We start from the raw sequence: 25831 nt of genomic DNA on the forward strand, positions 1-25831 counted from the left end.
ATTGTAAGTACACATCAATATAACAACCTTATGTCTTAGGGGATAGACCAGATCTATATAGACCAGATCTATATAGACCAGATCTATATAGACCAGATACATTGTAAGTACACATCAATATAACAACCTTATGTCTTAGAGGATAGACCAGATCTATATAGACCAGATACATTGTAAGTACACATCAATATAACAACCTTATGTCTTAGAGGATAGACCAGATCTATATAGACCAGATCTATATAGACCAGATCTATATAGACCAGATCTATATAGACCAGATACATTGTAAGTACACATCAATATAACAACCTTATGTCTTAGAGGATAGACCAGATCTATATAGACCAGATCTATATAGACCAGATCTATATAGACCAGATCTATATAGACCAGATCTATATAGACCAGATGTATATAGACCAGATACATTGTAAGTACACATCAATATAACAACCTTATGTCTTAGAGGATAGACCAGATCTATATAGACCAGATCTATATAGACCAGATCTATATAGACCAGATCTATATAGACCAGATACATTGTAAGTACACATCAATATAACAACCTTATGTCTTAGAGGATAGACCAGATCTATATAGACCAGATCTATATAGACCAGATCTATATAGACCAGATCTATATAGACCAGATCTATATAGACCAGATATATATAGACCAGATCTATATAGACCAGATCTATATAGACCAGATACATTGTAAGTACACATCAATATAACAACCTTATGTCTTAGAGGATAGACCAGATCTATATAGACCAGATGTATATAGACCAGATCTATATAGACCAGATCTATATAGACCAGATGTATATAGACCAGATGTATATAGACCAGATCTATATAGACCAGATCTATATAGACCAGATCTATATAGACCAGATCTATATAGACCAGATACATTGTAAGTACACATCAATATAACAACCTTATGTCTTAGAGGATAGACCAGATCTATATAGACCAGATCTATATAGACCAGATGTATATAGACCAGATCTATATAGACCAGATCTATATAGACCAGATCTATATAGACCAGATACATTGTAAGTACACATCAATATAACAACCTTCTATTAGTTCAATACAAAGACATTATTTTCCATAAAGATAAGGCCAATGTTCGACAGTGCTTTCAGTGTCTTGTATTTGATGCAAGATTTGTCTCATGACCATGCTGAAGGCTTGTTATATTGGCTTGAAGACAATTCTGTCTTCTCATGAAATATTTATCTCCGTCTGGGAATTTAATTGTACACTATTTACCATATATTGTATCTGATATATATCCCATACCATTATCCTTTCTGATTGCTCAATGTCATTATTTCATATCTCGCAATTTGTTTGAAATTTGGACCATGGTTAATAGTGATGTTTCACGATCAAATGTTTGAATTGTTTGTTCCCTTTAGTTCTGTGATAGATATACAGTTGTATTAGATATACTAAGAAAAAAGAAAAGGACCAAAATTCTATACTTATATCTATCCATTCAAGGTAACATAAAGAAATGTGAAGCAAAATTCTTCAACACTTCATCTTTTGACAAAGTTGTCATAATCATTTTATGTAAAAAATGGTCTGGCTGCTGTATGTTAGTTATAAAATGAAAATTAAATAAGAAGAAAATAAACTTTCACATTTCATTGAAGAAATTTAAAGAAGTAGAAAATAGACTTAAGTATCTAATTTAAGAAATGTTAAGGTCAGATGAAGCTTCCTCTGTACCATTGCTTAGACAATTTGTCCTTTATAGTCAGAGGATATGAATGTTAGGGCTGAGTGACTCATTGGCAGTTCTAGGGGATTTGGATAATATGAAAAGTTATTCTGTAAAACTCTGTACATCACACTGATCAGAATTATCATATACCTGTACAGGTGTTAGCGGGTCGTTACCTGATATGACAGCTGTAAGACTACACTACTAAACACATCCAAAGTTTTATCATGAAATAAAGAGCAGAGACATTGTCCCTTTACTAGACATGAATAGTTGTATAATAGAGTTACTTATAGTAGGAAACTTATGAAAACATCAGGAATGTTTTCAAGATGACTCTTGTATACCTCATTGCCACTGTATCTTATGTTTGTTTTACCTCATTAGAGAAAACCCATTGCTACCTCTCCCCACACTGTACATCTCACCTCAGAACATATTATTGCCACATCTTCCCACATTGTACATCTCACTTCCCCCAGTACATAGAAGCCCCGTTGCCACCTCTCCCCACATTGTTCATCTCACCTCCCCCAGTACATAGAAGCCCCATTGCCACCTCTCCCCACATTGTACATCACACTTCCCCCCACTACACAGAAGCCCCATTGCCACCTCTCCCCACATTGTTCATCTCACTTTCCCCCAGTACACAGAAGCCCCATTGCCACCTTTCCCCACATTGTACATCACACTTCCCCCCAGTTCATAGAAGCCCCATTGCCACCTCTCCCCACATTGTTCATCTCACTTTCCCCAGTACATAGAAGCCCCATTGTCACCTCTTCCCACATTGTTCATCTCACTTTCCCCAGTAGATAGAAGCCCCATTGCCACCTCTCCCCACATTGTACGTCTCACTTTCCCCAGTATATAAAAGCCCCATTGCCACCTCTCCCCACATTGTTCATCTCACTTTCCCTAGTGCATAGTAGCCCCATGCATTGCCACCTCTCCCCACATTGTTCATCTCACTTTCCCTAGTACATAGAAGCCCCATTGTCACCCCTTCCCACATTGTACATCTCACTTTCCCCAGTACATAGAAGCCCCATGCATTGCCACTTCTCCCCACATTGTACATCTCACTTTCCCCAGTACATAGAAGCCCCATTGTCACCTTTCCCCACATTGTACGTCTCACTTTCCCCAGTATATAAAAGCCACATTGCCACCTCTCCCCACATTGTACATCTCACTTTCCCCAGTACATAGAAGCCCCATGCATTGCCACTTCTCCCCACATTGTACATCTCACTTCCCCCATTACATAGAAGCCCCATGCATTGCAACCTCTCCCCACATTGTACGTCTCACTTTCCCCAGTACATAGAAGCCCCATTGCCACCTCTCCCCACATTGTACATCTCACTTTCCCAGTACATAGAAGCCCCATTGCCACCTCTCCCCACATTGTACATCTCACTTCCCCCAGTACATAGAAGCCCCATTGCCACCTCTCCCCACATTGTACATCTCACTTTCCCAGTACATAGAAGCCCCGTTGCCACCTCTCCCCACATTGTTCATCTCACCTCCCCCAGTACATAGAAGCCCCATTGCCACCTCTCCCCACATTGTACATCACACTTCCCCCCACTACTACACAGAAGCCCCATTGCCACCTCTCCCCACATTGTTCATCTCACTTTCCCCCAGTACACAGAAGCCCCATTGCCACCTTTCCCCACATTGTACATCACACTTCCCCCCAGTTCATAGAAGCCCCATTGCCACCTCTCCCCACATTGTTCATCTCACTTTCCCCAGTACATAGAAGCCCCATTGTCACCTCTTCCCCACATTGTTCATCTCACTTTCCCCAGTAGATAGAAGCCCCATTGCCACCTCTCCCCACATTGTACGTCTCACTTTCCCCAGTATATAAAAGCCCCATTGCCACCTCTCCCCACATTGTTCATCTCACTTTCCCTAGTGCATAGTAGCCCCATGCATTGCCACCTCTCCCCACATTGTTCATCTCACTTTCCCTAGTACATAGAAGCCCCATTGTCACCCCTTCCCACATTGTACATCTCACTTTCCCCAGTACATAGAAGCCCCATGCATTGCCACTTCTCCCCACATTGTACATCTCACTTTCCCCAGTACATAGAAGCCCCATTGTCACCTTTCCCCACATTGTACATCTCACTTTCCCCAGTATATAAAAGCCCCATTGCCACCTCTCCCCACATTGTACATCTCACTTTCCCCAGTACATAGAAGCCCCATGCATTGCCACCTCTCCCCACATTGTACATCTCACTTCCCCCAGTACATAGAAGCCCCATGCATTGCCACCTCTCCCCACATTGTACGTCTCACTTTCCCCAGTACATAGAAGCCCCATTGCCACCTCTCCCCACATTGTACATCTCACTTTCCCAGTACATAGAAGCCCCATTGCCACCTCTCCCCACATTGTACATCTCACTTCCCCCAGTACATAGAAGCCCCATTGCCACCTCTCCCCACATTGTACATCTCACTTTCCCAGTACATAGAAGCCCCATTGCCACCTCTCCCCACATTGTACGTCTCACTTTCCCCAGTACATAGAAGCCCCATTGCCACCTCTCCCCACATTGTACATCTCACTTTCCCAGTACATAGAAGCCCCATTGCCACCTCTCCCCACATTGTACATCTCACTTCCCCCAGTACATAGAAGCCCCATTGCCACCTCTCCCCACATTGTACATCTCACTTTCCCCAGTACATATAAGCCCCATTGCCACCTCTCCCCACATTGTACATCTCACTTTCCCCAGTACATAGAAGCCCCATTGCCACCTCTCCCCACATTGTACATTTCACTTTCCCCAGTACATAGAAGCCCCATTGCCACCTCTCCCCACATTGTACATCTCACTTTCCCAGTACATAGAAGCCCCATTGCCACCTCTCCCCACATTGTACATCTCACTTTCCCCAGTACATAGAAGCCCCATTGTCACCTTTCCCCACATTGTACATCTCACTTTCCCCAGTAGATAGAAGCCCCATTGCCACCTCTCCCCACATTGTTCATCTCACTTTCCCCCAGTACACAGAAGCCCCATTGCCACCTTTCCCCACATTGTACATCACACTTCCCCCCAGTTCATAGAAGCCCCATTGCCACCTCTCCCCACATTGTACATCTCACTTCCCCCAGTACATAGAAGCCCCATGCATTGCAACCTCTCCCTGCATTGTACGTCTCACTTTCCCCAGTACATAGAAGCCCCATTGCCACCTCTCCCCACATTGTACATCTCACTTTCCCAGTACATAGAAGCCCCATATTGCCACCTCTCCCCACATTGTACATCTCACTTCCCCCAGTACATAGAAGCCCCATGCATTGCCACCTCTCCCCACATTGTACGTCTCACTTTCCCCAGTACATAGAAGCCCCATTGCCACCTCTCCCCACATTGTACGTCTCACTTTCCCCAGTACATAGAAGCCCCATGCATTGCAACCTCTCCCTGCATTGTACGTCTCACTTTCCCCAGTACATAGAAGCCCCATTGCCACCTCTCCCCACATTGTACATCTCACTTTCCCAGTAGATAGAAGCCCCATTGCCACCTCTCCCCACATTGTACATCTCACTTCCCCCAGTACATAGAAGCCCCATTGCCACCTCTCCCCACATTGTACGTCTCACTTTCCCCAGTAGATAGAAGCCCCATTGTCACCTTTCCCCACATTGTACATGTTCCCTGGTAATGGCAGACTGACTTTGCTACCCACTGACTTCCCCATCAGCAGAAGATGCTGATATTTTGAGTTACACAACATAAACAAACAAGCACTGCTCTAGCCTCTATGATATATTTAGACTGGTGTTGTATACTGAGTCTGGTACAATGGAGGTAACAGGTCAGTGTCAGGTCAACAACTGGTCATAGCAGACCAGTGGTCAAGCTTTCTTACAAAGGTTTGTAAACAATGGTAATTTATAAGCTTTACACAGAACATAGCCAAAACCTCCTTACAAATTAATGAATGAATGCTCAAACAAAAGATCGCTATTATAAGCATGCAGCTAAGGAAGATTTTAACTGATTATGATTGTATGTATTATTGTTTATGTTTAACAAGGGGAAAAGAAAGAAATTAATCTGAAATATTGAGCGCTGGAGTTATGTGTAACAATACTGAGTCCCCGTGGGGAGCCCCTGAAGTCAACTGGCTGGCTGGAGTAGTGTACTTAATGATTTAGTGGAGAGCCTTATCACATTGGGGAAGTGTTTGCCAATGCTTTCTGTTGAAGGGGTTCCAATGTGCTGTAGTTATTGTTGAAAGTGAAAATCCTTTTTTGTCTGTATCTTTTGCTCCCTGGGAGTGAAATGCCAGGGTTCGTAGACAGGTTGATAACTCGGTATAATGGTGGGGCAGGGCATACCTTTCTGTATGTCAATGTCTATGATCATTCTTTAACTAAACAAAATCAGATGTAAAATGCCATAAACTGTGTAACAGGTTATTTTTGTGAGTAGATTATCTTGGCGTCTTTTTGTAGATGTATCCTTATCTACAACAAAAGAAATATAAAAAAAATAACAGAGATTCCCAACACCCCCACCCCTACCATTATATTAAGTGCTATGGTGATGTATACGTAGTTTGTTTAATTTTGTGGTAGCTGCACCATTCCTAAATTGTTTTCCTAATGATTACCCAAGTAGTACATATTCTCTAGGATAAACAAGATACACAAAACCAAACTGATTGGATATACCTAGAAGTCATCATCAGAGATGATATAGCCTTGGTTTAGATACTAGACAAGGAGAGAGAGGCTAGTACGTAACATACCAATCCCATATTATCCTGCCTCCGATTCAATAAAAACTACTACAGTATTATAAATGTTCTAATTTGGGCACAAATGAATTTTTGGCTAAAAACAATTTTGAACTGTAAGCAAGCATGACAATATTTTTTAATTCATAATTGTTTTATCAAATTCATGTATTCATGCAATGCTATTAGCACAGTGATATTTTAGCACATACAAAAATTGATCCTAAAAAGAACAGTATGGAATAACATTTTGTGACAAATGGTATTGTTTAAACGTCTTGAAACTTAATAACCAGTAACCATAACCATAACCAGTTGTAATAAAGGTGATTGGGATTGTCATGTGAATAAATAACAAGAGATATGGTGAGACAAAGTGTTAAGTAATACGTTAGTTTAATGTTGGGGGAGGGTGTGGGCTTGTATTGCGACCACCTGTGTTATGAGTGATAGACTTATTGTCAGATATAGACATGGAGATGATGTGTACAAGTTTTACGTCACTGTAGGATCTACATCAGTATGTAATTAATTAAATAGACAAGTGTGTTGGCCTTTCAGCGAAGTCATTGGCTTCAAAGTGTACTAGGTAGAATGGAGAGTTGTACATCAGAGGTCTGATATGGTTACCACTGCCAACTGGTGGCTTCAGTTGTAGAGTGTTGATGGTAGCAGGCAGGCCCCAGAATATTCCACAGAAATGTATACTAATCACAACCCCACCTCACATTAATGTACAGGATCACTTCCTCCTTCATTAACTACCAATATACCATTGCTTTGAACTTAGATAGTAGATCGTATTATACGTTCTCATGTATCGTTCTCATGTATATTGTTTTGGTAATATTCTTTTAACTATATTTGAATATTACAGTTATCTGCCCTTACTTTGAACTTAGATAGTAGATATCATTATAGGTACTCATGTATATAGTTTCGGTTAAAGCTGGAATCAGTTCTCTAAACTATATTTGAATATTACAGTTATCTGCCTTTGCAGATTGTTACATCACATTTTTCAGAGAAAATGACATAATTATGGCTCAGAAAGTGATGACCTCATACTTCGATACCTACCCACGAAGGAGATTACTCTGTAATTGAATATATTACCTCAAAATAAATTAAGTTTTAATAAATTTGAATAAATTTAATAAGTTTCATCAAGATGCATTAATTACTAAAATGAAAAAATCAGGAAATGAGTCGTAACACCTGGTGATCAGGTAACATTGGTGTAAAATATTACTTCACTTCCTAGTTGATTAATTCTGAAATAATATAAATATAGCAAAAGGACAATCAAACAAACAAAGAACCCGAAGACAAAAGGAAGTATTCAAGTTATATATTGTCTTTGATTGTGTAATGTTAAATTTGTGGAGATCATACAGGCACTAGATCACTTATACTCTTGAGAACCATCATTGTGAGTAGTAATAATGCAAACACTTGTGTGATATTGATTGTTGTATTTGTTGTCAGTCCAAATAATCATGATGGCAAGGCTGATACTTACCAACATCTAGTTAGCTCACCTGCCCGAAGGGCAAGTGAGCTTATGCTATGGTGCAGCGTCCGTCGTCCGGCCGTCCGGCGTCAACTTTTCCATTTAAACAACTTCTTCTCCAAAACTTGGAGACCTAGAGTCCTGAAATTTGACTTATAGCATGCTGGGATGAAGAGCTACCAAGTTTGTTCAAATGAATGACCTTGACCTTCATTCAAGGTCACAGGGGTCAAATAGGTGAAAATCTTTAACAAACTTCTTCTAAATAACCAAGAGGCCTAGAGACCTGAAATTAGACCTGTGACATGCTGGGATGAAGGGCTACCAAGTTTGTTCAAATGAATGACCTTGACCTTCATTCAAGGTCACAGGGGTCAAATAGGCTGAAATATCTCGTTAAGACTTCTGTTTCATAACCAAGAGGCCTAGAGACCCGATACTTGGCATGTAACATGCTGGGATGAAGGACTACCAAGCTTGTCCAAATGAATGACCTTGACCTTCATTCAAGGTCACAGGGGTCAAATAGGTTTAAATCTTTAAACAACTTCTTTTTAATAACCAAGAGGCCTAGGAACCTGATATTAGGCCTGTGACATACTGGGATAGAGGGCTACCAAGTTTGTTCAAAAGAATGACCTTGACCTTCATTCAAGGTCACAGGGGTCAAATAGGCTAAAATCTTTAAACAACTTCTTTTTAATAACCAAGAGGCAAAGAGACCTCTAATGTGCTTAGGGATGATATAAATTCTTATTTACTCTTTTTTGTTTAGTATGACCAGGTTGCAGGTGAGCGATTCGGGCCCATTGGGCCCTTGTTTAGTTTTGTCTTATGGGGAGGTAACTTGGGTAGGGGGGGACAATATTCAGTTTATTTTCAATTATTTTCAATTTCTTAAAGGAAAGTGGGTGGGCAGGACGGGGGGGGGGGGGGAGAAGCAGTTATATTTGGGATTAAGTCTGATAAGATATATATATTCCAGTTGTTTCTAGGACATAATTGTGAAGTTAAATGTTGTAATTTCAATTGCTGTGTAATGTGTATGACGCTTATCACACTAAAATCTAAGTTTTGTGTAATGTTAGCTTAGCTGTAATATTGAGTAAACAATTGTTTAAGTATTGGTCTTAAACTTGAAAGTTAAATTGTCTATAGCCAGATCTAGTAGTTTATTCTGTGTGTGTAAACATGTGTTAACATAAACCAAACATTATGTGCTGTAGGGTCTGATCTGTGGCACCAGTCCGTCACAAAGTGCCTCCATCCTTAGTGTAGGCTAAAGAGAGCAATCTATTGATTTTTGTCAAACTCACATGAACATCTTGACAAGGAGACGCCCCTATTAAATTTATCATGCCAAGTTCATAATCAGTTGAATACGCTGCATTCAAGGTCTGTCCAAATATTAACTGATACTAGGTTTGTCCAATGATCAACTAATTTCAATGCATTTTCGAATTAGCTGGTTTCAAGTTTGTCAAATAATTAGCCAATTTCAAACCTTTTTCTTTTTATTTAACCGCTGAATTCATGCAATACTAGATTTGTCCAGTTATGACAGGATCAAGTGGCCATGTTGTTTTTGGATATTCTACTGCTATAGCCTTCAACCTTTTGGATTACTTGTTGTTACTTTGAAACCTCAAGTTGACATGTGCTTACTTTCTAACGTTTTTCTATAATACTCCAGCTTTCCTGCTTCTTGCAAACCTTTCAAGCTTGTCCTTAAATGATCCTGGCTATTAAGATGATTAAACATAATAAATCAAAACACAAGAATTATTTTCAATACAGTTTAATGTTCACTAGGTCAGATTATCAATGTATATGAGAGTTTGTCTCAATCATAATTAGGAGACTTCGTTAGTCTCCTCAACTGCTGCTGTCTGATTTCATCCAATTTTGTCTGCAGTTTTCATCGTGTTCATCAAAAAGCTAAATAATTTTTACCTAATGTCAATGTGTGTTGATAAGCTATGCATTTATTTACAATTGTAAAAGTCCCACTTCTGCCAGTGTCATGTGTTAGAAAGCTCATTAAGTTTGATAAAGCCATGATCTTATGATGTGCCATCTTGGTATTGATTTTATCTTGGTTTTAAGTCCTGTGTAATACTGTTTATAGGAAGGCTTGACACTATTGAAAACAAACTCTTCTCTCTAAGTAACTCTAATTAATGTCATAACCTTGCTGTTTTGTCATTGGCTAAAGTGATGATCAGGGGGAGTAATTAAGGTTTTCATTGGTAACTGAATAAACAAGAAAGAGAGAAACCTATAGTTCTGAATCATCTAGTGAGAATAGTGGAAGTAAAACATGTGATAATATCATATTTGGTAGAAAGTGCAAAGTAGAAATCTCTGATGCAGAGGTAAATTTGGAAGATTCCAGTATCAGTAAATAAGTATTAGAAGAGAAATATGTGATAATAGAACAGTTAGTAGAGATTCCAGTACGAGTAGCAAAAACTACTCTGATACAGTAGAGGTTGATGGAGATTCTACTGTCAGTAGAAAAACTCTCTGTTGCAGTCAAATTAGAATTGATTGATATTAGAATGTGCATAGTAGTGAATTTTATTGACAAAAAGATGTTACAATGTCTTTAGGATTAGACATCAGGCAAAGCCTGTCTTAGTATTCTAACTACTTACATGATGAATACTCGTAGAAGAGAAATCTCTGAAGTGTAATAGTTGGTAGAGATTCTAGTGTGAAGAGTTCAAGAGAAATCTTGATACAATAATAGTTGGTAGAGATTCTAGTGTGAAGAATGGAAGAGAAATCTTGATACAATAATAGTTAGTAGAGATTCTAGTGTAAAGAAATCTTGATACAATAATAGTTAGTAGAGATTCTACTGGGAAGAATGGGAGAGAAATCTTGATACAATAATAGTTAGTAGAGATTCTAGTGTGAAGAATGGAAGAGAAATCTTGATACAATAATAGTTAGTAGAGATTCTAGTGTGAAGAATGGAAGAGAAATCTTGATACAATAATAGTTAGTAGAGATTCTGTGAAGAATGGAGAGAAATCTTGATACAATAATAGTTAGTAGATTCTAGTGGAAGAATGGGAGAGAAATCTTGATACAATAATAGTTAGTAGAGATTCTAGTGTGAAGAATGGAAGAGAAATCTTGATACAATAATAGTTAGTAGAGATTCTAGTGTAAAGAAAGAAATCTTGATACAATAATAGTTAGTAGAGATTCTAGTGTGAAGAATGGAAGAGAAATCTTGATACAATAATAGTTAGTAGAGATTCTAGTGTGAAGAATGGAAGAGAAATCTTGATACAATAATAGTTAGTAGAGATTCTAGTGTGAAGAATGGAAGAGAAATCTTGATACAATAATATAAAGATCAGTGAAAGCAAAATCTTGTTACATATAGTTAGTAGAGAAGTAGAAGAGAAATCTTGTTTATATATATTTGAGTGTAGAGAAGTAGAGAGTAGAAGAAGAGAAATCTCTGATACAGTGGTGAGATTTGAGTGAGAAGAGTAGAAGAGAAATCTCTGATACAGTGAGAGATTTGAGTGAGAAGAGTAGAAGAGAAATCTCTGATACAGTGGAGAGATTTGAGTGAGGAGAGAGTAGAAGAGAAATCTCTGATACAGTGGAGAGATTTGAGTGAGGAGAGTAGAAGAGAAATCTCTGATACAGTGGAGAGATTTGAGTGAGGAGAGTAGAAGAGAAATCTCTGATACAGTGGAGAGATTTGAGTGAGAAGAGTAGAAGAGAAATCTCTGATACAGTGGAGATTTGAGTGATCTTGATACAGAGTAGAAGAGAAATCTCTGATACAGTGGAGAGATTTGAGTGAGGAGAGTAGAAGAGAAATCTCTGATACAGTGGAGAGATTTTAGTGAGGAGAGTAGAAGAGAAATCTCTGATACAGTGGAGAGATTTGAGTGAGGAGAGTAGAAGAGAAATCTCTGATACAGTGGAGAGATTTGAGTGAGGAGAGTAGAAGAGAAATCTCTGATACAGTGGAGAGATTTGAGTGAGGAGAGTAGAAGAGAAATCTCTGATACAGTGGAGAGATTTGAGTGATCTCCTGGTTAACATCACAACCTTTATTTATAACAGTGATCAGGAATTAGCAGTGATGCAGCACAGACACATGTGTCTAGATTACACATGTTAACTGCTAATTAATTCAAAGTAGTGCTTTAATTCAATTAATATGAACAGACCACCTCACCATGTACCGACAGTAACCGTCAGTAATGGCAACTGGCACAATGCTTGTGCTGGCTACATTTAATATCTGTATTTTGTCAATGTGTATTACACACAGAGTGCATAGTTTGCATGCTGACAGATGGGTCCAGAGGCTGGCGGCTACTACAGTGCACATACAGTGAGAGAGGAGGGTGTATATTGCAGCTAAGATTTTCAAAATATGCTCACTTTTGTAAAGAAAGATCTACAAAACCATTTAAGTTTGACTCGCAAGGAACTAGGCTTATTCACATTCAGAGTTATAAAGGGAATTCTGTTAATAGTGGATAGTTTGCTAAAACGTTCATGTGCAAGTCCATTTGTCATTTCTGTGTGTATGTGTGTGGTGAATACATCACAATTCACACATGTGTTGACCTTGACTTTTTGATAAAAAAGAAAATTAGACTCATAAAGAACCCAAAATTTACATGGCCACCCCTAAATCCTCAGGCTCATCATAAAGATGATCGTTATAGCCTTTGATATTATTTTGTTTAATCAATCTGAAAATAAATAATGTAAAACTTCTTTTTGTTATATTTGTATACCTTCTGACTCTCTGGGATTTAATCACGATTTAGACTAAAATTGATGTCCTTTACCTGTGTTTGAAATATATATGTGATGATAAATTTTTATGAGTTCTAATTTCCTGTGAAAAATGCAAAATTTGTTTAATCAAGAAAGTAAGTAGGTTTATAATACTGATATTGCCTAGAATGATTTGCTGAGTCAGTCTTTTAAAGAGTATCTATAATGACCACTTGCTTAGTTTAACAATATTTACAGTATTTTATTCACTGCCTTTAAAAATTAAATCACTGATTCGTCTGAATTTTGGATTGAGTTTAAAGTAAATGATTGAATTATTCATTGTCTTGTGGTTATCAAGTCCTTTGATGGCTATCAGGGAGGTGGAGAAGGACGGGACATCTCTGTTAGATAGCGGTAGAATGTTGTTTGTGCCAAGTGTCCTGACACCTGTACAGGTGCGATTGTGTCACTGAAGTCCCGACATCCAACGGCTCCAATGATCACAAACAAAAGCTGTGCTTAGTGTAATTACTGGGAATATGAGGTAAATCAATTTGTGTCGGAGATATCAGGATCAGAAACTCCACATACTGCCCATATCTCTCTTTTTCAATGGATGTCGGTTCTTCCTTTGAAGATACAGAGACATAAAATGTCAAAGAAGTAAATTGTTTGGAGTAGTTGAAATTGCTGTGACTTGAATAGGGGCTAAGGGGATACAAGGGAGACATGCAGGGCTCACCTGTACACATCTATTGTCGGGTGGTGAGATTTATAACCTGTTTATCCAGTCTCAATTTGCCATGCGTTCAGACCCTTTGTGGCCCGACTCCTATCACTGAGAGTAGTGCACTCCTATGACTTACCTTTAAGTCCCTTTTTACCTGCTTCAGGTGATCTACTGACTATCAAAATTATTAAATAATCAATTTTCACTCACAGATCCAGTAAACTGTTCCATTAGAATCTGTTTTGTCCTATTTCAAGTCTATACCATCTTGGACACTGATTGATTATGTTTCTATAATTTGTGGAGTTTAAGTGGTTTAATTTACCATGCATCTTAAACCCTTTGTGGTCCTCTTGTTTACTTGTGAAGAGTTTCTATTGCAGACGGGTCAAATTTCTTGCCCATTTTTTTCCCAACTGGTAGAGCTTGGAGCATTGCTTCCAACTTGACTGATTTCTGCTGGGGTGATGTGTTTTTATGGGATTGTATTTCACACTTTAAGCTAAATGTTGGTGTATATGTGTATGATACACACATCAAAACTATACCCCCTCCCCTGTCTGTTCCCTAAACATACACCCTGTATTGAATCCGACCACACGAGGCCTATGTAAAATCTCAGTGTGAATAGACACGAGGAGATAAAAAGGTCAACAGGTTTGTTTTTGTGATGTAATGAACTACCATTTTTATTTAGTCTTCACCTAGCCATGTGACTTGGTGCGAAGAGAGACCTTCCTTTGCCGTTTGAAAACCACAGTTATTTCCCTTCCAAGTGCCAGTAGTGGCGATAGTGTATATCTGTCACCCGAGGATTTACTACAGTCGGTCACCCCAGGCTGGATATACAATGTATCTATACTTAGCCTATACACATATACTTTCTTTGTTTGGGTTTTCTTCAATACTCTACAAGATCGTCTGGTAAATATAACTGTAGACCGAGGACCATCTTCTCCATGGCTAATATTTAGGCCATTTGATAACCTTTGGATGTGTCTTCTGCTCCTCCGACATCACAGGAAGTAAGCTTCAGTCAAAATTGATAAATTATGGAGAGGTCAAGAGGTCAGCCGACAGGTAAAGCCTGGTATGAAGCTGAATGGTTTGTGATCTGAATGGCCAAGTGTTTAGGATGTTTAGTGTTGTTGACTAGGGACACGCTCAGACCCCCCTGGACGGGTCAAGTGTCCCTCTCCAGACCTCGATCATTTTATCATCTTTCTGGGATTTATAACATGCAAAATGTGAAGACAGTATAACCAACATTTTTTAAGTTCCAAGGGAGATAACTCCAACAGGTAATATTCATTCTCATAAATAAGTGTACAGTTGAGTGTGTGTTTGTTGTGTACTAGAATGTATAGTAGGTGCTACTTGTGTCACTCATACACATATTTGTGGTGACAATGAATCACGCTTTTAATAATGATTAAAAGTAACTTGAACTCGTCAAACTGCAACCACTTACATTTAGTACATCATATCAACAGATTTGTTTGACAGAGACATCAACATTTTCAAAAAGTGAATGCTTATCAGGTTAATCTTACATAGTTTACATTTAAACAAGACAAGGCATACGCTATCACTGTTGTCTAAATGGTCGGTTCTGATCAAGTGTCATTATTGGAGTTTTGAGATATGACTGGGGGTTGGTACCAGTGTTTGGGTATGACTGAGGGTTGGTACCAGTGTTTGGGTATGACTGGGGGTTGGTACCAGTGTTTGGGTATGACTGAGGGTTGGTACCAGTGTTTGGGTATGACTGGGGGTTGGTACCAGTGTTTGGGTATGACTGGGGTTGATACCAGTGTTTGGGTATGACTGAGGGTTGGTACCAGTGTTTGGGTATGACTGGGGGTTGGTACCAGTGTTTGGGTATGACTGAGGGTTGGTACCAGTGTTTGGGTATGACTGGGGGTTGGTACCAGTGTTTGGGTATGACTGGGGTTGATACCAGTGTTTGGGTATGACTGAGGGTTGGTACCAGTGTTTGGGTATGACTGGGAGTTGGTACCAGTGTTTGGGTATGACTGAGGGTTGGTACCAGTGTTTGGGTATGACTGGGGGTTGGTACCAGTGTTTGGGTATGACTGAGGGTTGGTACCAGTGTGTGGGTATGACTGGGGGTTGGTACCAGTGTTTGGGTATGACTGGGGGTTGGTACCAGTGTTTGGGTATGACTGGGGGTTGGTACCAGTGTTTGGGTATGACTGGGGGTTGGTACCAGTGTTTGGGTATGACTGGGAGTTGGTACCAGTGTTAGGGTATGACTGGGGGTTGGTACTAGTGTTTGGGTATAACTGGGGGTTGGTACCAGTGTTTGGGTATGACTGGGAGTTGGTACCAGTGTTAGGGTATGACTGGGGGTTGGTACCAGTGTTTGAGTATGACTGGGGTTGGTACAAGTGTTAGGGTATGACTGGGGGTTGGTACTAGTGTTTGGGTATGACTGGGGGTTGGTACCAGTGTTTGAGTATGACTGGGGTTGGTACCAGTGTTTGAGTAAGACTGGGGGTTGGTACTAGTGTTTGGGTATAACTGGGGGTTGGTACCAGTGTTTGGGTATAACTGGGGGTTGGTACCAGTGTTTGAGTATGACTGGGGGTTGGTACCAGTGTTAGGGTATGACTGGGGGGTTGGTACCAGTGTTTGAGTATGACTGGGGGTTGGTACCAGTGTTTGGGTATGACTGGGGGTTGGTACCAGTGTTTGGGTATGACTGGGGGTTGGTACCAGTGTTTGAGTATGACTGGGGTCGGTACCAGTGTTAGGGTATGACTGGGGGTTGGTACCAGTGTTTGAGTATGACTGGGGGTTGGTACCAGTGTTTGGGTATGACTGGGGGTTGGTACCAGTGTTTGGGTATGACTGGGGGTTGGTACCAGTGTTTGGGTATGACTGGGGGTTGGTACCAGTGTTTGGGTATGACTGGGGGTTGGTACCAGTGTTTGGGTATGACTGGGGGTTGGTACCAGTGTTTGGGTATGACTGGGGGTTGGTACCAGTGTTTGGGTATGACTGGGGTTGGTACCAGTGTTTGAGTATGACTGGGGGTTGGTACCAGTGTTAGGGTATGATGACTGGGGGTTGGTACCTGTGTTTGGGTATGACTGGGGGTTGGTACCTGTGTTTTTGGTATGACTGGGGGTTGGTACCAGTGTGTGGGTATGACTGAGGGTTGGTACCAGTGTTTGGGTATGACTGGGGGTTGGTACCAGTGTTTGGGTATGACTGGGGGTTGGTACCTGTGTTTGGGTATGACTGGGGGTTTGTACCAATGTTTGAGTATGACTGGGGGTTGGTACCAATGTTTGGGTATGACTGGGGGTTGGTACCAGTGTTTGGGTATGACTGGGGGTTGGTACCAGTGTTTGGGTATGGCTGGGGGTTGGTACCAGTGTTTGGGTATGACTGGGGGTTGGTACCAGTGTTTGGGTATGACTAGGGATTGGTACCAGTGTTTGGGTATGACTGGGGGTTGTCACCAGTGTTTGGGTATGACTGGGGTTGGTACCAGTGTTTGAGTATGACTGGGGGTTGGTACCAGTGTTAGGGTATGACTGGGGGTTGGTACCTGTGTTTGGGTATGACTGGGGGTTGGTACCTGTGTTTGGGTATGACTGGGGGTTGGTACCAGTGTGTGGGTATGACTGAGGGTTGGTACCAGTGTTTGGGTATGACTGGGGGTTGGTACCAGTGTTTGGGTATGACTGGGGGTTGGTACCTGTGTTTGGGTATGACTGGGGGTTGGTACCAGTGTTTGGGTATGACTGGGGGTTGGTACCAGTGTTTGGGTATGACTGGGGGTTGGTACCAGTGTTTGGGTATGACTGGGGTTGGTACCAGTGTTAGGGTATGACTGGGGTTGGTACTAGTGTTTGGGTATGACTGGGGTTGGTACCAGTGTTAGGGTATGACTGGGGTTGGTACCAGTGTTAGGGTATGACTCGGGGTTGGTACCAGTGTTAGGGTATGACTGGGGGTTGGTACCAGTGTTTGGGTATGACTGGGGGTTGGTACCAGTGTTAGGGTATGACTCGGGGTTGGTACCAGTGTTAGGGTATGACTGGGGGTTGGTACCAGTGTTTGGGTATGACTGGGGGTTGGTACCAGTGTTTGGGTATGACTGGGGTTGGTACCAATGTTTGGGTATGACTGGGGGTTGGTATCAGTGTTAGGGTATGACTCGGGGTTGGTATAGATATTAACTGGTCCTACACACAGGGTAACTCACTGTTCCTGGTATTGTGTGAAGTATTTGAAGAGCTCTTTGTTGGATTGTTAGGTGTCTCGTTTATGTGTGCATTGTACACCTTGGCTACACATGGTATGCTTCTCAACCTCATCATGGCTGATCATTTGGGGTGCCAAGGGGGTAGTTATAAGATAAACTCATACATTATGGCTTATCATTTGGGGTACTGGGGGGATAGTTATACAATACACTCGGCCACAATGACTGTTTACTGATCCATGCAATGTTGTAGTAGATATACCTGTGCAGGTTGTCCATTATTCAGGTAATATATTTCCATTTGTAGGTGTTGAGTTAAAAAAATCATTACATTGTAACAGAAACATTCTATATAGTCATAAAATATAGATATCTTTGTTTCTGGTCCTGGTGCATTACCTACCATAAAATGCTGTATAGGTATATTTGTTTTCTGTTGATTACGATGCCTTCACCATCAGCACAGTAGTCAGGTGGCCGTTTGTTTGTTTGTTTACATTTGCTATATGTCAAGGTGTGCTCAGCCTGAATTCTACACCTGAGGCTAAACTTTCTCCTATATACTGATAACTGACTTTCTCTTACCTGGAAAATCAGTGACGATGTTGCAGCAATATTTAAAACATTCAGGATATAAACAAAAAATGGCAAAACACTTGCTGTATGTTGAACTTCATGAAAATGCTGACTATCGTCTTTTGGTAGGAGATCCTCTCTACTGACCACATGGAGCTATAAGTTTAAAGCTCATAAATATTCAAAAGTTCAATCTACGATTCAAGTGGTACTTGCTAGTATAACGCTGAGTTACTTGTGTAGTTGTCAGGTGTAGCTTAAAGTGATTTTATGTGACAGTAATTAAGATATTTTTGTTTTATGTAAGGTATATATTTCATTAAATCTTGTTAAAACATCTTAGGTAAGTTTTCCAAATTTGTGAGCTCACTAAATGGCTTTAACAAGGAGGTCTGAGTTATTAATGAGGCCCATGTTATCCCTGTACAAGGATAAGGTGACATTGTTATTATTTATCCTCTGTTGATGATGGTACAGGAGTCGGACAGATGTATGTATTTAGGTCACACCAGTGCCCTCTCTACACATGTACAGGTACATTATGCAGGAGGGCTTTGATTGACAGGTAAAATGTAACCGCTAAGGAGACAGAATTAAAGGCACAATGGAAAATTATAAAAGAAATAAAAAATGTCTTAACAACAGGTAACTGCTAGTCGTGTGTATATTAGCTGTTTAAGTAGGTCAGTCGTTTTGAGGAAGATAAACCACGATGTGACTTTGGTATGTGTGATAGACTAGACACTGTCTGGTTTACCTGTAGGCCCAGGTACACTTATTAATTACCAATGAATTATAATTATACAGAATACCTCTCCCATGGAAAACAGTTAAATTTTCAATCTAGATTCCTGCGTGGTGAAGGTCACGGTGCAAGGATAGTCGTGTAACAGTCTGTTAAGTGATCAATATCTGGACAATAGATATAAAATATCTTCAATATTACACACACAACGTGTACAAAAGACAAGTTGTGTGCAGATCTCGCTTTGTCCCTGTATTGATTTGGTCAAGGTCTGTGACTAGTGAAGAATAAAACAACAAGTTTTAATGCTATCACACTTGTAAATAATTGAACAAATAAATTTCAACTATGAAAACATTTTTCCATCCCTGGTGTCTTTTAGCCTTTGGTGATCAGATGTAGGCTATTTATTTATATCTATATTGTTGATTTGGTTATCAATTTTAGTTTTAATATAGATCCTTTTACATCCTTATATTCTGGTATAAAGTATAATAAGTAAAGGTTTGTTACCATGGTCGACTGCACACATGTCCAGCCCCTTTCATGGTCATGTAATAATAACCTTTTAGTAAATGGAAATGACATCTTGTAATATAAAATGTAGAAGTTTCTTGTTCTATATATAATATAATATTATAATATTATATATGATATTATAATATCCTTTGTAAGGCTCATTTTCACGAACATTCGTTAATGATTAATTTTTGTTTGTTTTCATACTATATTCGACTTTCTGATTGGAAAATCCTATTTCTTCATATACTATGAAGAAAAAATCTGAGAATGGCGTGAAAACCTGATGCTATCGTGACGTCACAATAGAGACGTCGACGTTGCGTATTGATTTATAAAAATAATCCATTGGAAAATCTATGGAATCATACGTTAAAATGTATTTTATATTATCAAGAAGTCTAAAAAATTAATTATAAGCATAAATGTAACTATTTTTTAACTTCATCGGGTTATGAAATAAATTTTGTTACACGGATTTACACAGTTTGCATACAAAATTTCTTTCATAACCCCATGAAGTTTAAAAACACTGACATCAATGCTTAATTAAAATTCTCCATAGGACCCATTATTATGCAGAAGTTAATTTATTCACCTCTGAAAATTCATAATGAACTGTTCCAACTTGCAGTCTTTGAATCAGAAAAGTTCATCAATGTGACTAATTCAGGAATGAGTGAGTGAAGAAACTTTCATTAACATCAGTCTTTGTAATGCTTTCCTATGGAAGTTTGTAGTAAGGAAAACGTCACTGTTGTAGTGTCTCATACATTACCTAATTAAAGTTAGTGTCATACAAGGCAATAGAGTCCTAATCGGCCCTAAGGTAAATTTCCAAATACCCAGTAGGAGTGAAATTTTGTATAAATTCTTGCCTGGTATCAAGTTCTAAAGCCTATACATATAAACATTTTGTCATTCAGACCTTGACCTTAAGTTCAGAGGGCAAAATATCCATTTCAAAAATAAAATGTATTGAGTGATAAAGTCTCTGAATACAACTCTTTTAACTCTGACTGAAACAATATATTGATAGATTTGATGTTTATGTTACATGTGGAAAGCTACCAGGTACTGACTGTAAGCCTTTTTCTCTGGGTACTCTGACTCTTCCTCACCTCAGTCAACTGACATCTCATTAATTGCTAGTAATAGAACATGAATGGTGATAATAAATTAAAGAAACCAAATAATATGGTATTAGAAATTAAATGTTCTTTTCTTGTTCCTGTTCCAGCTTGTGCAACAAAGCTGGCTTAGCTGTATAAAGACTTCCTTAACCCTTTACCACATGTAAGCGCCTTTGGATGCCTTTACCCCTTGCCCCATGTAAGCGACTTTGGACGCCCCCGCACCATCTCAATGTAAGCGCCTCTGGACGCCCCTACACGATCTCAATGCAAGCGACTCTGGACGCCATTTTGACTATCAATGTTTTGCTAGCTTCGTATCACACGTATAAATACCTTTTATTCCTTGTCCCTTGGGTATGGTCTTTATAGACAGGTTTGACTGTCCCTTGGGTATGGTCTTTATAGACAGGTCTGACTGTCCCTTGGGTATGGTCTTTATAGACAGGTCTGACTGTCCCTTGGGTATGGTATTTATAGACAGGTCTGACTGTTGGATGATGCTGAATGAGAATTGAATTCCTGTTCGTTTGTTTTTAAGCCTTTGATATTCTGCTAGCTGTTTCCAGTATAATTACCAATCTCAATTCATGATTATTGGCTTAGCATTACAAATACTACACAATTTTATTATCCTAGTTTGAGATCTTCATTCTGCAGGAATTGGCTACCAGAATCGTTTCTAAACAACTAGAAGCTATTTTGATATGTCCGATTCATTATTGGAATAATATTCAATTCTGTTATGCCTATAATTCAATATTGTGTTAGCGTAGCTGCGGCTGAGCCCATCCCGTCGAAGCAAACACCAGTAGCCAGTATATCATTTCAGAAACAATGAGTGGCAAAACGATAGAAAAAAGACGTCCCCAGTGAAACGGCTCATCATGATTGCCTCCTAAGGACTCAAGGTTATTAGTATTGATTTTTGCTTAAAACACTTTTGCTTCATTCATGCACAGCCTTGATGCAGTGGAGGATCCGAGTGCTACCGGTAATTGAACGGATGAGAAATGAATTGTATCAAGGATGTACTTCCCTGTCAGGGTTTCACAGGGGATGGTGAAAGAAATGTGGTTATATTGGTGTTAGATTGTCTGTTAGGATGGCTCTTCTACCCCAGTCTCACAAACTATCACAGTCACCTGACAACAAGTTCACTAGTGATGCACATCATTATATTCTAATAACTTCTCCTGTACTGATTACCAAGTTAAGAAACACTTGATAGTAGGATTTAGTTGTTATGACTGTGTTGTACATGCTGATGACCCAAGTAAATTAGGGTCATCGTGTGATTATAACTATAGCTTTTCATCAGTGGTATCTATGAGTTATTACTGTTCAAACGTTTAGACACGTACAAGACCATCATCCCAGAAACAGAAGAATCATTTCAATGAGGTAAACATGCTCTCAAACTTGACACAAAGGTGCATTTTAAAAAACACAAACAATTTGTCATAAGACAAACCGTGCAGAAGTGTAAACTAACGTCCAATCTCAATTTGATAGTATGTTCTACTACTCTGAACAAATCTACTTGTGGTAATTGTAAGAAATGTGTTTGCCCCTTTGAAGAGAAACAGTTCAATTAATTGTGGAGCTGTTTGGACGGTTTTGACACAATTTTGATGACTGGCTGACTGCACCTGCAGTTCCCTCCAGCTGATGTTGGTTGTAGTTGTAAATGGAGAAATAACAAACAGGCCTTCTGCTTGTGGAGGGATCTCGGTGAATGAGGCGTCCCACTGAGAGTAGGCTGCTACTGATGTGGAGGCCAACACAGCATTTGTTGTTCTACTGCTGTAGATATTCTCAGAAGTTTTCCAACTTGTTAAAGCCCCTGTCTCTAGAGTATTAGAAAAACAAACATCAACAGGATCATTCTGATCTCTTCATTATGTCCTAATTCTACAGACATTTTGAAACAAGGGGAGGTAATTAACAGCCAAAAAGTGTCTTTAAGTAATGATGGTTATTATCAGATCCATTGTCATTGTTGACTACTATCTTCAATATTTATTACTGAATTTACTCTCTCTTAAATTTTCAACTGGTGTTTGATGGAACTGCTGGTGGATTATACAAACGTATAATTTTGGTAAAACCAATATAAATCTCTTGAATAAGCAGGTTGAAGCTGTATGAATTAAACAACACAACATTGGGATTATAGAACTCTGACTTATAATGTACAGTAAAATTTACCTTAGCGGCCACCTCAGTATAATGACCACCTGCTTGATAAGACCACTTTTTGAGGGTCACAAATCACCAATTTCAGCACAATGCAACCTGCACATAAAGACCACCTTGCTTTAAAAAAACACTTTTCCCTTACCCATGGGTGGTCTTTATAGACAGATTTGACTGTATATCATTTTGAAATTACCTGTATTCTGTGAACTCCCAAAACCCATGAAACCTGTGTATGAAGACCACTTTGTCCCTTGGGCGGTCCTTTGGGTGGTCTATATAGACAGGTTTGACTGTAGTTTTCATCTTGTATTGCTTTCTTTTCTTTCATGCTTTAGTCCCTAGTCATTGTTTAGTGCCATCTCTCTGTCCAATGATAGTCACAATCTAGTCTGACTTTGTCCAGTTGTATGAGGTCAGGGCCTCCCATATTGTCTACAAATCTCAGCTTAATGACATATATCTCTGAATAAGGTTCTACCGTTTAAGTTTTTATCATCATACATCTTCAACTCCAGTTGTATAATCACCACGTAACAGTGTAGAAGATCGTGTAATGTCTAGATCTCTAGATGGAAAAAAACATTCAAAGGATTTGATTCCATGTAAATTGTCTACGGAACCTAACACCTAATACGATGGTCTGGAAAGTCATTCTAAAATGTCAATGTAAAAATAGGCTGTATTAAAACAAGTTTAGAGTTTCCATTGTCTGAAATTGCTTTAAAATATAGCTTGTGTAGGTATAATGTAGAGTTGTGATGATGTTCCTGACATGACGAACAACGTGGGTGAAATCATCTCGAGTCTCAGAACTGCCATGTATACTTTGATGAAATGTCTGCTCTTATTGTCAGGTCAATACTAGTTGATATTATATCAGTTAGTATTTCTCTTCATTAAAACAAAATCTTTAAATATTGCTCAAGTATCATCTGACTAAGACTCAAATCGCATAGTAAGTCTAGGCACCGATTTGCACTTTCAAACAAAGGAAGATTCCATGTTCTTACTTGACAGTCTTAGTACAGTAAAACCTGTACAATCAAACACCTGACTTCTCTGACATCTTTTCAAATTCAAAAGTGAAACCTTTACAATCTGACGCCTGACTTCTCCAACATCCTGTCAAATTCAACAGTGAAATCTGTACAATCTGACGCCTGACTTCTCCAACATCCTGTCAAATTCAACTGTGAAACCTTTACAATCTGACACCTGACTTTTCCAACATCCTGTCAAATCCAACAGTGAAACCTGTACAATCTGACACCTCACTTCTCTAACACCTTTTCAAATCCAACACTGTATAGGTGTATCATATTCCTGTGATCAAAAATAGTCAAGAACAATACTGATTTTTACCTGTCTAATCTGATTATCATTCCCCATAGTTTCGGATTAGACAGGATTTACTGTATTTATATCTTATGGAGAAATCGGTCTTGGTAAATGACTGATACTGTTATTAAGATATCTACTAAGACTGTAAAATGTTTCATGGTGTAGTTAGCTAGCTGATCTGTGGTAATCATCAGGGATAATCCTATAGGTACATTATTGATGATGAATGACACTATGGTGGTGAGATGTTTTGTGGTCATTCCTAAATGTAGGTCAACTACTGGTCAAGTTTGTATAGCATTGTTAGCTTACAGTAAACCAACTGATTTTTGCAGGTGATTAAATTATGCGTATTTGCATGTGATAAAAACTCCAGAAAATGTTTTAAATCCATATACAGTAGGACAGTTTGAGGAAACAAAAATGAAATTAAATCGGTGAAAAAGTTCATGGACATGAAAACACCAAATTAATTCACAGCAAATATAAGTTGGTTTATTGTGCTCATAGTTACTGGTGGTGGTGGTTTTATTTTGCGAATATTCAAGATGTATTGTGACCATGTGTTGTCCTATAGCTGCTATCCTCATGGGAGTTAAGCTGACCATACTTGCTATGTGACACTCTGGCCAGCAGTAGTTATTACCTGATGAGTTAAGTTAACCATACTTGGCCTGTGACACTCTGGCCAGCAGCAGTTATTACCTGATGAGTTAAGTTGACCATACTTGGCCTCTGACACTCTGGCCAGCAGTAGTTACATACCCTGATGATTAAGTTGACAATACTTGCTGTGTGAAACTCTGGCTAGCAGTAGTTATACCTTGATGAGTTTAGTTGACCATACTTGTCCTGTGGCATTCTGGCCAGCAGAAGTTACCCTGATGAGTTAAGTTGACCATACTTAAACCCTGATGATTAAGTTGGCCATACTTGCTGTGTAACACTCTGGCCAGCAGTAGTTACCCTGATGAGTTAAGTTGACCATACTTGACCTGTGACACTCTGGCCAGCAGTAGCTACCCTATTGAGTTAAGTTGACCATACTTGCTGTGTGACAGTAGTTCCTCACAGACATGGCCTGCCAGACTGCCATCTTGTCATTACTGGTGAGACTGGACCAATCTCCCTGAGGTCACCACCCTCACCCTGGCTCTCCTCTATTGATCTACCATCATCTACACTTACTGTATCACCAGTAAACTATACAACCAAAGTCCACTTACACTAAATCCTCCATATCTAGATATCTTCTCCCATCAAACCTAAACAAGAGAGAAGCTTTAACAAGCTTATAACTGGTTTGACAGCAATGACTTCTTGTAAAGTTAAAAATCCTTCAACTTTATCAGTATCAGATTTGCATATTTAATATTCTATTGATGTATTCTAGCACTGGATGATTTTCTAATAACCCATAGATACTTTATCATTGTGAATGTATTACAGAAAGTTCAGTTATTCAAACTCTCATCAACATAAAGGTCTGAGGAATTTCCATTGTTTATA

At 39.3% G+C, this 25831-nt stretch overlaps 2 protein-coding genes and 1 long non-coding RNA gene across 7 annotated transcripts in view; 1 reads left to right on the forward strand and 2 right to left on the reverse strand.

Annotated features, from left to right (window-relative positions):
• LOC138329105 (uncharacterized) overlaps positions 1–13958 on the reverse strand; it is a 32923-nt gene extending 18965 nt beyond the window's left edge. The window contains exons 1-2 of the long non-coding RNA XR_011209405.1: positions 13777–13958; positions 8076–8207 (exon numbers count right to left, since the gene is read on the reverse strand). This is a non-coding gene — a long non-coding RNA (uncharacterized lncRNA). The remainder of the gene's footprint in view (positions 1–8075; positions 8208–13776) is intronic.
• LOC138329101 (collagen alpha-1(III) chain-like) overlaps positions 1–25831 on the forward strand; it is an 86735-nt gene that overhangs the window by 24822 nt on the left and 36082 nt on the right. Inside the window, exon 1 of one of the 5 annotated variants that reach the window (XM_069275847.1) lies at positions 1044–1073. The exons of 2 other annotated variants lie outside the window; for them this stretch is intronic. The gene's annotated coding sequence lies outside the window, so the exon portion shown is untranslated. Of the gene's footprint in view, positions 1–1043; positions 1074–14219; positions 14868–25831 lie in introns of those variants that run through there. 2 more of the 5 variants (XM_069275846.1, XM_069275848.1) reach the window with 2 other exon arrangements.
• On the reverse strand, positions 15183–25418 carry LOC138328896 (adhesive plaque matrix protein-like). The gene is made up of 6 exons (XM_069275611.1): positions 25370–25418; positions 22432–22631; positions 17474–17698; positions 17177–17372; positions 16352–17043; positions 15183–15962 (listed from the first exon to the last, which is right to left on the reverse strand). Exons 1-6 carry the CDS (start codon positions 25416–25418, stop codon positions 15183–15185), a joined length of 2142 nt encoding a protein of 713 aa, XP_069131712.1.

The sequence above is a fragment of the Argopecten irradians genome, chromosome 8 (genome assembly GCF_041381155.1).
Source record: "Argopecten irradians isolate NY chromosome 8, Ai_NY, whole genome shotgun sequence".
In the NCBI taxonomy this organism is placed as follows: Eukaryota; Metazoa; Mollusca; class Bivalvia; order Pectinida; family Pectinidae; genus Argopecten; species Argopecten irradians.

Excerpts from the sequence above, each read along its gene's own strand:
- LOC138328896 (XM_069275611.1), bottom strand. The coding sequence starts at position 25,418 with ATGGCAGTCTGGCAGGCCATGTCTGTGAGGAACTACTGTCACACAGCA. Across the intron at positions 22,632-25,369 it reads GAACTACTGTCACACAGCAA|AGACAGGGGCTTTAACAAGT; the intron begins GTATGGTCAACT and ends CTAATACTCTAG. Across the intron at positions 17,699-22,431 it reads TCAGCTGGAGGGAACTGCAG|TCATACCCAAACACTGGTAC; the intron begins GTGCAGTCAGCC and ends TACCAACCCCAG.